We start from the raw sequence: 17056 nt of genomic DNA, 5'->3' as shown, positions 1-17056 counted from the left end.
AAAGCTTGAATTGTGTGTGTGTGTGTGTGTGTGTGTCAGTGTGTGTGTGTGTGTGTGTGTGTGTGTGTGTGTGTGTGTGTTTTTGTTTGTGTTTGTGTGTCTATCAACATGCCAATGCTTTCGTTTGGTAAGTTACATCGTTCTTGTATATCTTTTGTCACACGAGAAATGGGGGCAACTTGAGCACTCTGTAGTTCATTGATTTTCTTTTAGCAGGGAACTTTGTGGGGAATTATTAAGACTGGGTGCCACATTGGGGGGGGGGGGGGGGGGGAGGGGGGGGGGGGCACTGGTTTGTTGTTGAAATCAAGGACTCTGCTTTTAGGAAATTTAAATCTAGACTGAGGCATAATGCTGTTGATATTTGGATTGTGGCAGGTGTTCACTCAATTTTCAGGATTTTAGAGAATTATGATAAGTGGTTTTCAGTTGGGCGTGTAGAGGAGTAGGCCTATATTTGTAACAATTGTACAATTATGAAACTTCCTGGCAGATTAAAACTGTGTGCTGGACCGAGACTCGAACTCTGGACCTTTGCCTGTCGCGGGCAAGTGCTCTACCAACTGAGCTACCCAAGCACGGCTCACGCCCCGTCCTCACAGCTTTACTTCTGCAAGTACCTCGTCTCCTACCTTCCAAACTTTACAGAAGCTCTCCTGCGAACCCTGTAGAACTAGCACTCCTGAAAGAAAGGAAATCTAGAGATTGCTGGTTTTACACTAATATTTATCAAACGGGGATATTCAGAGATCAAAATGTGTCCTCATGTCTGCAAACTAAAAATTGGTTGCTGAATTCCCATTGCAGAATAATGAATATTGTTTAGCAGTGTGTACTACGAAGAGGCAAGTTTGTTTGTTTTTTTAATATATATAGAACAAATCAGCCCATATGATGAATAGGCATATAGCAAATTTGCAGCTGATGCAAATGATCCAATAAAAGAAAGCAGTAAGGCAACAAAAGCCGTTGTAGTTCATTTGCTAATTTATGTGATTTGATTAACTCCTTTGCTCTTCAATTTGCAGGACAGCTTGAGAGTAATAGACAGAGACCATGAGACATATCAGCTTATGGTTTCTGATGGCAGCCACATGAGCAGCATGGCCATGCTTTCAACACAGTGGAATGTTAGGATGAGATCTGGACAGCTGTCACTCTACTCTGTGGTCAGAGTGAACCGTTTCAGAATGATTAACTATGCAGAGGACGGAGATGAAAAGTGAGTTCTCATTTATGGTGTTCTACCTTATTAGAAAGATGTGTTAGTTTTTGTAGGTTTTCAGATCTATTTGAGGAATCTGTTTTTTATTTAGAAAGTAAGAATGGGAATACAAGCTTTCACTAAGTATGGTATTGGTTTCTCCATTTGTTTTCGTTCTGCCTTTATGTGAATTTAGGAACATGCTGACTAGTGAGATTTATTGAGAGGACAAGTGTGTCCAATTACTGTTACTGAGCTCTAGGCAAAAAATTCACTGGTGTAAGCACCAGTTCATGCTAGAAGCTTGAAAATATCCCCAGTGTGTTTATACACTTTTGTGTCAGATAAATGTTTAAAATGCAGTAGACAGCTATTGTGAATTAGTCATGTCCCAAAGATGCTATTGAAGTGAAGAGTCCTTAACATCGTAACAGTGGTTTTGAAGAAATGAATCCATTTTATTTTTTTTTTTCCTCCATTGTGTTCCTCTCCATCCTTATTTACACTGAAACAAATTGGAGTGAATTCAAATGAACAATCCCTTTTGGTCACTGCCATTCACTTCCCCCCTGCGGGTCCGGGGTAAGAATAGGCCCGAGGTATTCCTGCCTGTCGTAAGAGGCGACTAAAAGGAGTTTCAACCATTTCAGCCTTCTATGTGATGGTCCCCCTTGGGGTTTGACCTCCATTTTTCAAAATTCTACAGAAGTACGAGCCTTTTGGGGAAGGACACCTTACATGCTGTACCACTGGTCCTAAGTACACTAAGACCTTGGCACTCAGCATTGCACCGGCGTTGTATTGCACCGGCGTTGTACCCATACCCACTATTCCTCAAATTGGGCCTAAACGCCTGATGGGTTGTCCAAGTTACGCCCATAGTGCATCTCCATCTGCACCAGCGATCATGATGGACTTTCCATGGCACCAGAAATCCAGCACGGTAGCCAGCCCGTTGTGTTGGGGTCGTCATGTACCCTCTAGGTTGTAGCCCCCTGACAACACAGGGATCGTACTGCCGATACCTGAGCTGCACCCTCCCCACGTTGGCCAAGGAGTAGATGCCCGTCTCCTTGGGGCATCAGGACTCCCGGCAATGGTCATCCTGCCAGGTGGCCCTTGCTGCGGCTGGGTGGCGCCCGTGGGGAGAGCCCCTGGTCGGAGTGGGTGGTATCGGGGCGGACGTTTCGCAGATGAATCGTCAACATGTATCTGGTCGCTCTGCGGCCGAGTCTTTCAAAAGAAAAGGTACCATTTCTAGTTCTGGTTCTCCTGCCCTTTCCCCCTTGGCCACTCCATGGGAGGAGGGACAGGCCTGCCGGCTTGGGGCGAAGTACTTCCCCCGCTATTTGGTCTGTTCTCGAACCGATGGGGGGACGTTCGCCACCTCCAAGCCCATGTTCTTTGTTCAGCACATTGAGGACGTCTTCGGGGAAATCAAGGCTCTCAGCAAGATGCGATCAGGGTCCGTTCTTATCAAGACCACCTCTGCCACACAGTCGGCGGCACTCCAGGCGTGCGACCGCCTAAGGCACATCCCAGTATCCATTGTCCCACATCTGGCACTAAATAGGACGCAGGGGGTTATTTTTCATCGTGACCTCCTGCTACAATCTGATGAGGAGCTCAGGGCCAACCTGGAGCGCCGCGGCGTGCATTTTGTCCGGCGAGTCCAGCGCGGCCCCAAAGACCGTCGCATCGACACCGGGGCCTTTATCCTCGCCTTCGAGGGGGACGTTCTCCCGGAGAAGGTAAAGGTGATGTGCTACCGGTGCGACGTGCAACCTTACGTCCCGCCTCCTATGCGCTGTTTTAGGTGTTTGCGCTTTGGGCACATGTCGTCCCGGTGTGAGGCTGAGCCCCTTTGTGGCGATTGTGGACGTCCTCTTCGTGAGGAACATACTTGCACCCCACCACCTCGGTGCATTAATTGTCCTGGCGTCCATTCGCCTAGATCCTCAGGCTGCCCCGCCTATCAGAAGGAGAAGAAGATACAAGAAATCAAAACTTTGGATCGGCTCTCTTATTCTGAGGCCAGGAAGAAGTATGACCGCCTTCATCCCGTGTCACTGACCACTTCGTTTGCCTCAGTTGTGTCCACTCCTTCCGTGGTATCCTCACCCCTATCCTGTCCCCCCTCCGCCTCCTCTGCCCATCACGGGGCTCTGCCTCCGCCTCCCAAATCCCTCCCTTCCAAATTCTCCTCCCCCGTGGCCCCCACCCCCTCTGCCCCAGGGGCCACCCTTCCACCCCCCCCCCCCCCCTCCCCCGCCACCAGAGAAGCGATCCTCTTCTCAGGCGCCCATCGGGGAAACGTTCCGGACCCCAGCTTCCGAGGTCCGGCGTTCCAAAACGGACCCCACGCGTGAGGACCTTCTTCGGGTCCAGCCCACCATCCCTGTGCCTCCTCGGCCTTCCAAGAAGGCCTCCAAGAAGAAGTCTCTATCCCCCTCTTCACCCCGGCGCGTTTCGTCTGACGCTTCATCCGTGAGTCGCTGCTCCCGGCTGTCCTCAGTTTCGCCGGGACGCTCTGCTGCCAGGCGCTCCGCCGGCCTTTTGTCGGCAAATGATGCGGCCCCTCCTACACAATCAGGGACAGCGGCCGCAGCTGGCGACGAGTCGATGGAACCGGATCCGCCTCCCGTCGGTTGTAGCGTTGTTCCCTCTCAACCTGGCCCTCCGCGGCCATCGAGGTGACCAGCTCTTCCCCATCTCGTTCCCCCAACTTTTTGACTAGCAATGGCGTTGTTTCATTGGAACATAAGAGGTATTCGATCTAATCGGGAGGAATTACAACTGCTCCTCCGCCTGCACTGTCCGCTCGTCCTTGGTCTCCAGGAAACCAAGTTGCGCCCGACTGACCGTATTGCCTTTTCCCACTATACCTCGGAGCGGTATGACCTCACCCCTGTGGACGGTATCCCAGCTCATGGTGGGGTCATGTTGCTCGTTCGGGACGATGTTTATTACCATCCCATCCCATTGACCACCCCACTCCAAGCAATAGCTGTCCGCATTTCTCTTTCTGCTTTTACTTTTTCAGTTTGTACCATCTACACTCCACCGTCATCTGCTGTTGGTCGGGCTGACATGATGCACCTGATCGATCCGCTTCCCCCGCCGTTCTTATTGTTTGGCGACTTCAATGCCCATCATCCCCTTTGGGGCTCTCCTGCATCCTGTCAAAGAGGCTCACTCTTGGCGGATGTCTTCAACCATCTCAATCTTGTCTGCCTCAATACCGGCGCCCTGACTTTCCTCTCGGACTCTACTCATACCTACTCCCACTTGGACCTCTCGATCTGTTCTACCACTCTTGCCCGTCGATTCGAGTGGTATGTCCTTTCTGACACCTATTCGAGCGACCACTTCCCCTGTGTCGTTTGTCTCCTGCACTACACCCCATCCCCACGTCCTTCGAGCTGGAACATACTGAAAGCTGACTGGGGACTTTACTCCTCCCTGGCGACCTTTCCGGACCACGATTTTCCCAGTTGTGACAGTCAGGTCGAATACCTCACGGCTGTTATTATCAATGCTGCCGAACGTTCCATACCTCGTACTACTTCTTCTTCACGTCGCGTTTCCGTCCCCTGGTGGAACGAGGCTTGTAGGGACGCTATCCGTGCTCGACGACGTGCTTTACGCACCTTTCGCCGCCATCCTACGTTGGCGCATTGTATTGAATACAAACGACTCCGAGCGCAATGCCGTAGAGTCATCAAAGACAGCAAAAAAGCTTGTTGGGCCTCTTTCACGAGCTCCTTTACCAGTTTTACTCCCTCTTCCGTCGTTTGGGGTAGCCTGCGCCGGCTGTCGGGCATTAAGGCCCACTCCTTGGTACCTGGCCTGACCTCAGGTAATGAGGTCCTTGTTGATCCTGTGGCTGTCTCCAACGCCTTTGGCCGCTTTTTCGCGGAGGTTTCAAGGTCCGCCCATTACCATCCTGCCTTCCTTCACAGGAAAGAGGCAGACGAGGCTCGGCGACCTTCCTTCCACTCGCTGAATCTGGAAACTTACAATGCCCCCTTTACTATGCGGGAACTCGAACGTGCGCTTGCACTGTCCCGGTCCTCTGCTCCGGGGCCAGATGCCATTCACGTTCAGATGCTGGCACACCTTTCTCCGGCCGGCAAAAGCTTCCTTCTTCGTACCTACAATCGCGTCTGGACCGAAGGTCAAGTCCCCATGCGTTGGCGTGACGCCGTTGTTGTTCCTATACCCAAACCCGGGAAGGATAGACACCTTCCTTCTAGTTACCGCCCCATTTCTCTTACAAGCTGTGTCTGTAAGGTGATGGAGCGCATGGTTAATGCTCGGTTAGTTTGGATTCTTGAATCTCGACGACTACTTACTAATGTCCAATGCGGCTTTCGTCGCCGCCGCTCCGCTGTTGACCACCTTGTGACCTTGTCGACATTCATCATGAACAACTTTTTGCGAAGGCGCCAAACGGTAGCCGTGTTCTTTGACTTGGAGAAGGCTTATGATACCTGTTGGAGAGGAGGTATCCTCCGCACTATGCACAAGTGGGGCCTAAGCGGTCGTCTGCCCCTTTTTATTGATTCCTTTTTAACGGATCGAAAGTTTAGGGTACGTGTGGGTTCCGTATTGTCCGACGTCTTCCTCCAGGAGAACGGCGTGCCTCAGGGCTCCGTCTTGAGCGTAGCCCTTTTTGCCATCGCGATCAATCCAATTATGGATTGCATTCCACCTAATGTCTCAGGCTCTCTCTTTGTCGATGACTTCGCGATCTACTGCAGTGCCCAGAGAACATGCCTCCTGGAGCGCTGCCTTCAGCGTTGTCTAGACAGCCTCTACTCATGGAGCGTGGCAAATGGCTTCCAGTTCTCTGAAGAGAAGACGGTTTGTATCAACTTTTGGCGATATAAAGCGTTCCTTCCGCCATCCTTACATCTCGGTCCCGTTGTTCTCCCATTCGTGGTCACAACTAAGTTTCTAGGGCTCACGTTGGACCGGAAACTGTGTTGGTCTCCACATGTCTCTTATTTGGCGGCCCGTTGTACACGTTCCCTTAATGTCCTCAGAGTTCTTAGCGGTTCATCTTGGGGAGCGGATCGCACTGTCCTGCTTCGCTTGTATCGGTCCATAGTCCGATCGAAGCTGGATTATGGGAGCTTCGTCTACTCGTCCGCTCGGCCATCCCTCTTACGCTGTCTCAACTCCATCCACCATCGGGGGATACGCCTTGCGACCGGAGCCTTCTACACTAGTCCTGTCGAGAGTCTTTATGCTGAAGCTGCCGAGTTACCATTGACCTACCGGCGCGACATACTGCTGTGTCGGTATGCCTGCCGGCTGTTGTCTATGCCCAAACACCCCTCTTACAAGTCCTTCTTCGCCGATTCTCTCGACCGTCAGTACGGGTTGTATGTGTCTGCCCTGCTGCCCCCCGGAGTCCGCTTCCGTCGCCTGCTTCGCAATTGGATTTTGCCCTCCCTACCACCTTCAGAGAGGGTGAGAGCCCGACACCACCTTGGCTCCAGGCTCCGGTTCGTATTTATCTCGACCTCAGCTCACTCCCGAAGGAGGGTACTCCGGCTGCAGTGTATTGCTCACAGTTTGTCGAACTTCGTGCTCGACTTGCCGGTCACACCTTTATTTACACCGATGGCTCCAAAACTGACGATGGTGTCGGCTGTGCGTTTGTCGTCGGGGCCGCCACCTTTAAATACCGGCTCCTCGACCAATGTTCGAGCTTTACGGCCGAGCTTTTTGCTCTCCATCAGGCCGTTCAGTATGCCTGCCGCCACCGCCATTCATCGTATGTACTCTGCTCTGACTCACTCAGTGCTCTTCAGAGCCTTGGAGCTCCCTATCCGGTCCATCCCTTGATTCAACGGATACAGCAGTCCCTCCATTCTTTCGCTGATAATGGTTCTCCTGTCAGCTTTCTGTGGGTTCCCGGACATGTAGGAGTGCCTGGGAATGAGGCTGCGGATGCTGCAGCCAAGGCTGCAGTCCTCCTGCCTCGGCCAGCCTCCCATTGTGTCCCGTCATCTGACGTTCGTGGGGATGTTTGTAAGAGGCTTGTGTCGTTGTGGTGGGATGCTTGGTCATCCCTCCAAGGAAACAAGCTCCGGGCAATAAAACCGCTCCCAACTGCTTGGACAACCTCCTCCCGACCATCTCGGCGAGAGGAGGTCCTTCTGACCAGGTTGCGGATTGGGCATTGCCGGTTTAGCCACCGCTACCTGCTCTCCGGTGACCCAGCCCCGCAGTGCCCTTGTGGTCAGGCATTAACAGTGCGCCATGTTTTATTGTCTTGTCCCCGCTTTAGTCAGTCACGTGTTGTCCTGTCACTGCCATCTACTTTACCGGATATTTTAGCTGATGATGCTCGAGCAGCTACTTGTGTTCTGCGTTTTATAACTTTGTCTGGCTTTTCCGAAGACATCTAACAATTTTACTTATTTTATCTGCATCTTTGTCAAGCCTTTCTGGTGTCCCCCCCTCCCCTTGAGTTTTACTAGATTCCATGTGCTCTAATAACTGTGACTGGGTGCTAATGACCTCAGTAGTTGAGCGCCCTTAAACCCAAAAAAAAAAAAAAAAAGTACAGGAACACACAGCTGTTCCTGCTTCAGCCATACTACACGCACACGCATTGGCAAACAGACATCGCCCCCTTCCCTGCTTGACTTTGCTTTGCTGTAAGTCATTTTGTTGTTCTGATCTGGGTAGGAACATAATTATGCACATAGCTTTCCACAGGTTACGCAAAACTGCACCTAAAAACCAATTTGTGAATTATACAGATGAGTTCTTCCATATTCTAGTCTTTGTGCTGCATTATTTAGGATTTCTTTCACATTGATACGTAAATTAAATTTTACGAATGTGTTAAATTCTGTCCAGTTGGTTTCCTCCTGAGCTCCTGAATTGCACAGCCCTGTAACTTCAGAATGAAAACAGTGTGAAAAATTTATTTACAAAACTTCTAAATTTAACACTTTTCTTCAGTGAAATATTTTACTGTATCAAAACAGGCAATAGGTTGCTCATTTATACTGTCATCCGAACTGTTAATTATTTATATATAACTGGTAATTTGAGGGTTGTTCAAAAGAAAAGTTCCCTCTGTCTAATGAACCAAAGGATTCCCCAATCTTGGAATTTTTTGGCTGTGGCAGGAGGCAGTCCTCCACTGTGTTCTTCACTTTGTCATCAGCGTTGAAGTGCTTGCTTTCGAGAATTATTGAGCTGACCACATGTGCGAAACTCACAGGTAAACATGTGCGGGCTGTAGGGATCTCGGGTCACCACTCAAATGCCCCCAGCCTTCCCATAAATTGGCTCTCCACTTTCTCACTAACGTGACAACCACACAGTCTCCCTTGTACTGTTGTCATCAGCGCTGAATGCATCTACATCTACATCCATACTCTGCAAGCCACCTGATGGTGTGTGGCGGAGGGTACCTTGAGTACCTCTATAGGTTCTCCCTTCTATTCCAGTCTCGTATTGTTCGTGGAAAGGAGGATTGTCGGTATGCCTCAGAGTGGGCTCTAATCTCTCTGATTTTATCCTCATGGTATCTTCACGAGATATACGTAGGAGGGAGCAATATACTGCTTGACTCCTCGGTGAAGGTATGTTCTCGAAACTTCAACAAAAGCCCGTATCGAGCTACTGAGCGTCTCTCCTGCAGAGTCTTCCACTGGTGTTTATCTATCATCTCCGTAATGCTTTCGCGATTACTAAATGATCCTGTAACGAAGTGCACTGCTCTCCGTTGGATCTTCTCTATCTCTTCTATCAACCCTATCTGGTACGGATCCAACACTGCTGAGCAGTATTCAAGCATTGGACGAACAAGCGTACTGTAACCTACTTCCCTTGTTTTCGGATAGCATTTGCTTAGGATTCTTCCAATGAATCTGTCTGGCATCTGCTTTACCGACAATCAACTTTATATGATCATTCCATTTTAAATCACTCCTAATGCGTACTCCCAGATAATTTTTGGAATTAACTGCTTCCAGTTGCTGACCTGCTATATTGTAGCTAAATGATAAGAAATCTTTCTTTCTATGTATTCACAGCACATTACACTTGTCTTCATTGAGATTCAATTGCCATTCCCTGCACCATGCGTCAATTCGCTGCAGATCCTCCTGCATTTCAGTACAATTTTCCATTGTTACAACCTCTCAATATACCACAGCATCATCCGCAAAAAGCCTCAGTGAACTTCTGATGTCATCCACAAGGTCATTTATGTGAATTGTGAATAGCAACGGTCCTACGACACTCCCCTGCAGCACACCTGAAATCACTTTACTTCAGAAGACTTCTCTCCATTGAGAATGACATACTGCGTTCTGTTATCTAGGAACTCTTCAATCCAGTCACACAATTGGTCTGATAGTCCATATGCTCTTACTTTGTTCATTAAACGACTGTGGGGAACTGTATCGAACGCCTTTCGAAAGTCGAGAAACACGGCATCTACCTGAAAACCCGTGTCTATGGCCCTCTGAGTCTCGTGGACGAATAGTGCGAGCTGGGTTTCACACGATCGTCTTTTTCGAAACCCGTGCTGATTCCTATAGAGTAGATTTCTAATATCCAAAAAAGGGGATGACCTGTGCCCTTTTCCAATCCTTTGGAACCCTACACTCTTCTAGAGACCTACGGTACACTGCTGCAAGAAGGGGGGGCAAGTTCCTTCACGTACTCTGTGTAAAATCGAACTGGTATCCCATCAGGTCCAGCGGCCTTTCCTGTTTTGAGCGATCTTAATTGTTTCTCTATCCCTCTGTCGTCTATTTCGATATCTGCCATTTTGTCATGTGTGCGACAATTTAGAGAAGTAACTACAGTGCAGTCTCTCTGTGAAACAGCTTTGGAAAAAGACATTTAGTATTTCGGCCTTTAGTCTGTCATCCACTGTTTCAGTACCATTTTGGTCACAGTGTCTGGACATTTTGTTTTGATCCACCTACCACTTTGACATAAGACCAAAATTTCTTAGGATTTTCTGCCAAGTCAGTACATAGAACTTTAATTTCGAATTCATTGAACGCCTCTCGCATAGCCCTCCTCACACTACATTTCCCTTCACATAATTTTTGTTTGTCCGCAAGGCTTTGGCTATGTTTATGTTTGCTGTGAAGTTCCCTTTGCTTCCGCAGCAGTTTCTAACTCGGTTGTTGTACCACGGTGGCTCTTTTCCATCTCTTACGATCTTGCTTGGCACATACTCATCTAACGCATGTTGTATGATGGTTTTGAACTCTGTCCACTGATCCTCCATACTATCTGTACTTGAGACAAAACTTTTGTGTTGAGCCGTCAAGTACTCTGAAATCTGCTTTTTGTCACTTTTGCTAAACAGAAAAATCTTCCTACCTTTTTTAATATTTCTATTTACGTCTGAAATCGTCGATGCAGTAACCGCTTTACGATCACTAATTCCCTTTTCTGCGTTAACTGTGTTAAATAGTTCGGGTCTGTTTGTCACCAGAAGGTCTAATATGTTATCGCCACGAGTCGGTTCTCTGCTTAACTGCTGAAGGTAGTTTTCGGATAAAGCACTTTAAAAAATTTCACTGGATTCCTTGTCCTTGCCACCCGTTATGAACGTTTGAGTCTCCCAGTCTATATCCGGCAAATTAAAATCTCCACCCATTTGTCCCATTTAACTCCTTTTGCAGTCAGAATGCCTCCACGCACTTCACTCACCCAATTTTTCAATGTGAATGGCACAATGTCCTCACGCCCACTGCCCTGTCAAATGAACGGAACAGAACTGTGCGCTCCCCTCCTGTCACGTGTCCACCAGTGTGCATGACCACACTGGACACTAGATTCGTGTCCATAGATCTCTCACTGCGATATCTCAAAACAGCATATCCTAATTTCGAACTGTTCGGCTGTTAAGACATTTCAGAACTTTTCATTTGAACACACCTTATATGTTTTGTCGGCGCCAATTAAGTGTGTTCTATTCATAACTTCGTATTAGCCTCCCCCCCCCCCCCTTGTATGATGATAATGATACCTGAAACTTAGGAGCTGTTAAAAATATATGTTACAGACGTATCATGCTCATCCACAACCTGGCAATACTGGCAAAGGGGACTGAAGTGGGCAAGGAGATTGGCAACCCTGTGTTGTACACAGAGTACGAGGTGGAACCACGTGCGGCAGCACCACAGTACACGGAGCGGCAATCGAAGACTGCACGTGCGCTGTCGAGACTGCGAGCGAGGGTACTGTTCAGAGAGACACTGTATACATTGGAACCACGTACGGCAGTACTGCAAGTTTTGTTAAAGCGGAGAGTGAAACAGCCCCCGTTGCCGATGCGTCGCACATTGCTGCGTGCAGCGTCGCTGCCCTGGCCACCACTCCGTGCAGAGTTGCAGCACGTAGCGGAAATGCCCCCAGATGAGAGGCGTGTAGCCGTACTAAGTGTATCGATTCTGCGCGTGACAGCACGGATCGCACGAAGACAGCTCCCACCGGCATTGCGTGGTGCGGGACAGCTCCCACCGGCATTGCGGGGACTGCGAGTATCGGCACCGGGTGCGTAGCCCTTGACACCCGTGTGTTCTGGGTGACAGGTGAAGTGGTAAGTAGATACCTGGAAACTCATTACTGGGCAGTAAGAGGGCTCACATCTACTGGAATAGGAGCAAATTTCGTATATTGTAAGGTTGTTTACCATATTTGAAGCAGTAAATACTTGATAAACCAACTGTGAATAATTAAATGCCAAATAAAAATGTAGGCACTCTTCCTCTTGTTGTAGCATTCAAATGCTACCCGAATTACATTACAGTCAAAAGCTCTAATACAAAGCTGTTTCTATTTTGGAGTCGTGACACTTTTCATAGGTAATGTTTGTTCTTAAAGGTTGCTAATCATGAATTTTGTGAAGCAGCGTAGGCAAAAATTGTGATGGGAACAAGAGGATATGTGAGCAGTGGATGATAAGTACCAGTGACAGAGCTGCACAGGTGTGTTTCTTAGCAATGAAGTTAAGTAATTGTGTCAGTCCCATACATAACTATAACAAGGAATTTTGGAGTGTGTTCAGAAAAATTATCATAATCCAGAAAATTCACAAAATGCCCTCCCTCCCAAAAAAAGTGGCACTCTGTATAGCTGAAATAATTAAGTAGCTGCTTGAACTGTAGCTCTGCTATTTGTCAACTCTATCACAGTCCTCTTCCAACATAATTATGAAAAGGATAGATTGCTACTCACCGTGTGGAGGAAATGTTGCGGACAGGCACAACAGAGACTGCTATACATTTGAATTTTCAGCCTAAAGGTCTTCTTCTAAAGTAGAAAAACAAAAACACACACACACACACACACACACACACACACACACACACACACACACACACACACAGCACAACTCTCACACATACTACTGTCTGGCCACTGAGGCCGCATTGTATACAGAAACAGTGCCTGTTGGGAGAAGCAATCTGTGGATGGTGGGGGTAAGGAGAGGACATGCAATTTGGGAGCTGTTTTTGTTCTGTTTTTGGTGACTTCTTGGGTCAAAATTTTTCTTTCAGTATCTAATCTTGAGTAAATTTTTATATTATGGCATATGTTGTATCTACAAGTGTTAAATGTGGAACAAACAAAGACTCAGAGAAAAACAGCTGGAACTGGCAAACTTCAAGACACACACTCATATCATAGCTCCCAAAATCTACCATGGCAGGTGAGCCAGGAACAGGAATGTTTCCAATTGTATGTAACATGCATTATCATTCCGAAATCAAGAGCTTACTCATGGAAGCATCAACATTAAAAGCAATATTTTTATTTTTTAAATTTTACGCATGTGTATGTACTATCTCACTTTTTGAGCTTCACGGCATCCGTTAGTTATAACGCTGTATCTTGCTGTTTGTGCTTCCTTATCTAAATCTGTATATGCACTCAACAAACCACTGTATTGTGTATGGGGAGGGTACCCTGTACCTCTAATAGTCATTTCCTTTCTTATTCTACTCACAAATGGGATGAGGGGAAAAGCCAGTGTCTATAAGCTTCCATACGAGCCTTAATTTCTCTTAGCTTTGTGGCCCTTAGGTGAAATGTGTGTTGGTGGAATTAGAATCATTATGCAGTCAGGTTAAATGTTGTCTCTAAGTTAGTGTTCCATGAAAAGAATGCTAATCCTCCCTCCATGGATTCTCATTTAAGTTGACAAGTGTCTCCATAATTCTAGCAAATCTAGCAACCTGTCTCTAAATTGCTTCAATGTCTTCCTTTAATCAGGCCTAGTGGGGCTCCCAAACACTCAAACAATACTCAAGAATGGGTTGCATTAGTGTTCTACGTATAGTCTATCTTATAAAAGGTGCATTTTCTTAGAAGTCTACCAATAAACCAAAGTTGACCATTTGCCGTCCCTCCTATTGTCCTTGCGTGAGCATTCCGTTTCGTATTACTTTGCAGTGTTATACTGAGATATTCGAGGTAACTATGTCAAGCAGCTCACTGCTAATGCTGTTAAAGTACTGTTTTCCCTACTCACCCACATTAACTTGCAGATATTAAGAGCCACGAAGAATATACCAGCACACTCTGTGTTCTGATGCCTGTAGTACTTGAGAATGGCCTGTAAGGCCAAAAATCGCCAATTGTGTACAAAGTGTTAAATAAAAATACAAACGAGTACAGCAGCCACGTTTCTACCATTAAGCAAATTCATGGCTTTGGTAACCTATTTTAAGATAATGATCACTTAACAGAGGAGGCTTGAGTTGCAGGCTGCTAAACATTCAAGCTCTAGGACAAAAAGGTGGTCCTTCTGAAACAGAGTGCGCACACGAGCGTGTGTGTGCCCCCCCCCCCCCCCCACACACACACACACACACACACACACACACACACACAGTCACTGTTTCTAGGCAATGGAGTAGCAGCTATCCTTTTCATATTATTATTTCATTCTGGATTTTTCATTGTTTGTCATTTAAGGGTCACCTGGCAGGTGCAGCTAATGTGTCTGTACAATAGTGATAGTGTGGAAACTTCAGTTGTTAGCATAGTGACTGAAGCACAAATACAGTCAATAAATTTCACATAGATGGTAGCACAGTTCATAGTAGTATGAAATGGTTATAAACAATCAAGATGTTATGCAGTTAAGTGAACATGAACAGAAACATCATCTGGTAGTATTTTATAAAAACTTTTCCCTTGGTCACACAGGTTTCAGCATGTGGCAAATGGTGCTGGAGTCACTGTAGCAGCAGAAGTACTATCTGGCACACAGTCCCTGTCACCCCACTGTGATGGTGTTAAGATTTTGTGCCACCGCTGGAATCAGTATGGCATAAGAGTGACATTAGCAAGTGATGGCTAAACTGAGTGACTTTTTAGGGGAAACACTGACTTATTTGCTATTAAGTATGGATTTCACAAAAGGTTCAGTACTTGGTATGTTCCTGTTATTAACCTTCATAAGTTCTGTATCATGAGCATTATAGAGCTTTCCAAAACCTACTATGCAGTGCATACTACTCCTGGCACAAACTCAACTACACCAGACAAATCAAAGTTAATAGCTCTCTGTGAAAATACAATATACAATAAGCTGGTGTTCTTCTGTTGGTGACAAAAGCAGTACCAGTTTGGTGAGAGACTACAACTGGTAAAGGTTGATTAGTTCTTTCACTCCTTGGGCTACAGTGGTGAGGTGTATAATGGATGCAGCCTCTGAAGGTGACCTCTCACTGCAGTGATGTAACTCACCATAGAAGTTCACCACCTCCACTGAGACTCTGTGAGCATACATTCTGAGAGACACATAGATGATGGATGACAGAGGTTTGAGGTTTGGATCTAGTTTATAATAATTATGTGCCTATTGCTATGCTGTTGTAATGTTAATACCAGAAATGACCTCCATCTGTATAAAAAGACATGTAATTTTCTGCTTTTTATTATGCATTCATCTTCAGTATCATTTGTGAAGTTTAAATGTGTTATTGACAATGAGTTTTTAAGGCAAATAAGTAATTGTAAGTTCAGTGTAAAACAAAAATTATGTAGCATTTGGAAAATAATATTATTTGTGTGCTAAAATGATTTCATAAATTTACTTCTGACCCACAGACTGCCTCATAAGAGATAGTGTACTGAGGCTTTAGCGACCTTCATTTACACGTGGGAACCTACACAGCTATATATACAGGATAGTCACAAATAATTAAGAAAAAAAACTTCATTACATTGTGCAAGCCCCAAGTTATCTAACATTGAAATTTAGTAAGTCAATCAGGCCAATGTGTGAGAAAATTCAGGTGGCGTGACACATAAAATTTTGTCAGTTGTTTTGATAGAGTAGGTGATAGTGCACAAGATTGCTCAGCCTTTGGCTCAGGTTCGATCCTTACTACTCAATGTACAGTTATTCTATGCTCTCTTGTTTTGTTCTTAGGATCAAATAAAGAGCATGTATGGTGACACTGCCTATGGCAGGTGACTTGAATATGTGTGCACAATGGTGTGATTGCCTTACTTCAATGCTAATTGACTCCGAAATGCCGTGACACGCCAGATTTTTGTTTTGAATATTTCTCAGCACAACATACTCATTTCTGACCAATCTAATGTCATAAGTAGGAACAGGAAAATCTCATGGCAAAAAACACAAAACCAGCAATTTTTACGAAATATATCAAATTTTGTGATTTTACACTATTAAAAAAATGTGTAAATCTGATGACAGTTTACTAATTTTGGCAACTGATGGTTATTGAATGTTGAAATTGCATTTTCACTTATTTTTTCCTCATAGCTGAGGTTTATGTATACGCTGAGGTGACAAGTCACGGGATACTTCCTAATATTGCCAGACCTGCTTTTGACCAGCATAGTGAATCATCTCGATGTGGAATGAATTCAGCAAGTCATTGAAAGTCCCCTGAAGAAATATTGAGCCATGCTCCTGTATAGCTGTCTGTAACTGCAGAAGTGTAACTGGTGCAGGATTTTGTGCCTAAACTTACCTCTCAGTTTAAGTCCCATAAATGTTTGATGGGATTCATGTCAATCTGGGTGGCCAAATCATTCCCTTGAACTGTCCAGAATGTACTTCAAACCAATTGCGTAGAATTGTGGCCCGGTGACATGGCGCATTGTCATCCATAAAAATTTCATCGTTGTTTGAAAACATGAAGTCCATAAATGGCTCAAATGGTCACAAAGTAACTGAACATTACCATATCCAGTCAATCTTCGGTTCAGAGGACTCCGTATATTCCATACAAACACAGTCCACAACATTATGGAGCCACCTGCAGTCTTAGTGAAAACATGAGTTCATGGTTTTCTGGGGTCTGCACCAAACTCTAACCCTACCATCAGTTCTTACCCATGTAGATTTCTGCAGCTCTTTCACACAGTGTTGCTTGATTATCACTGACAACTATATGCAAACACTGCTGCCCCTTGATGCTGTGGATTTCAGAATCTTGAATTCCCTAACAAGTTCCAAAATGGAATGTCCCTGAGTCTAGCTGCAACTACCATTGTGTGTTCCAAGTCTGTCAGTTCCCATCGTGACACCATACTCAAGTTGGAAACCTCTTCACGTGAACCGCATGAGTACAAATGGCACTGCCCTTTTATACCTCGTGTAGTTAACTACCACCATTTGTATATGTGCATATTGCTATCTCCTGCCTTTTGTCAACTCACTGTAATCTTAAAATAACAGTTCATTTCCCTGGTAACAAACTGCTATTTGATGTGAATAATATCTTCATTGGCAAAGGCTACCATGAATTCTGCAAAAAATACACTGAATTTGGCTATAAAATAATACAATTTTTTCCTGTCTCT

General features: G+C 46.0%; 1 protein-coding gene across 2 annotated transcripts in view; it reads left to right on the top strand.

The window, feature by feature from the left end:
* The window catches only part of LOC126425247 (uncharacterized), a 79180-nt gene extending 63885 nt beyond the window's left edge, over positions 1-15295 (top strand). For both annotated transcript variants that reach the window (XM_050088217.1, XM_050088218.1), the window contains exons 3-5: positions 1029-1222; positions 11268-11804; positions 14420-15295. In XM_050088217.1, coding sequence (XP_049944174.1) covers positions 1029-1222; positions 11268-11766 — 693 coding nt within the window. In that variant the 3' untranslated portion in view covers positions 11767-11804; positions 14420-15295. The remainder of the gene's footprint in view (positions 1-1028; positions 1223-11267; positions 11805-14419) is intronic.
* Positions 15296-17056: the final 1761 nt, after the last annotated feature.

This window comes from Schistocerca serialis, chromosome 10 (genome assembly GCF_023864345.2).
Source record: "Schistocerca serialis cubense isolate TAMUIC-IGC-003099 chromosome 10, iqSchSeri2.2, whole genome shotgun sequence".
Lineage (NCBI taxonomy): Eukaryota > Metazoa > Arthropoda > Insecta > Orthoptera > Acrididae > Schistocerca > Schistocerca serialis.
The sequence above is the reverse complement of the archived record's forward strand: the minus strand, read 5'-3'. Positions and strand labels throughout refer to the sequence as shown.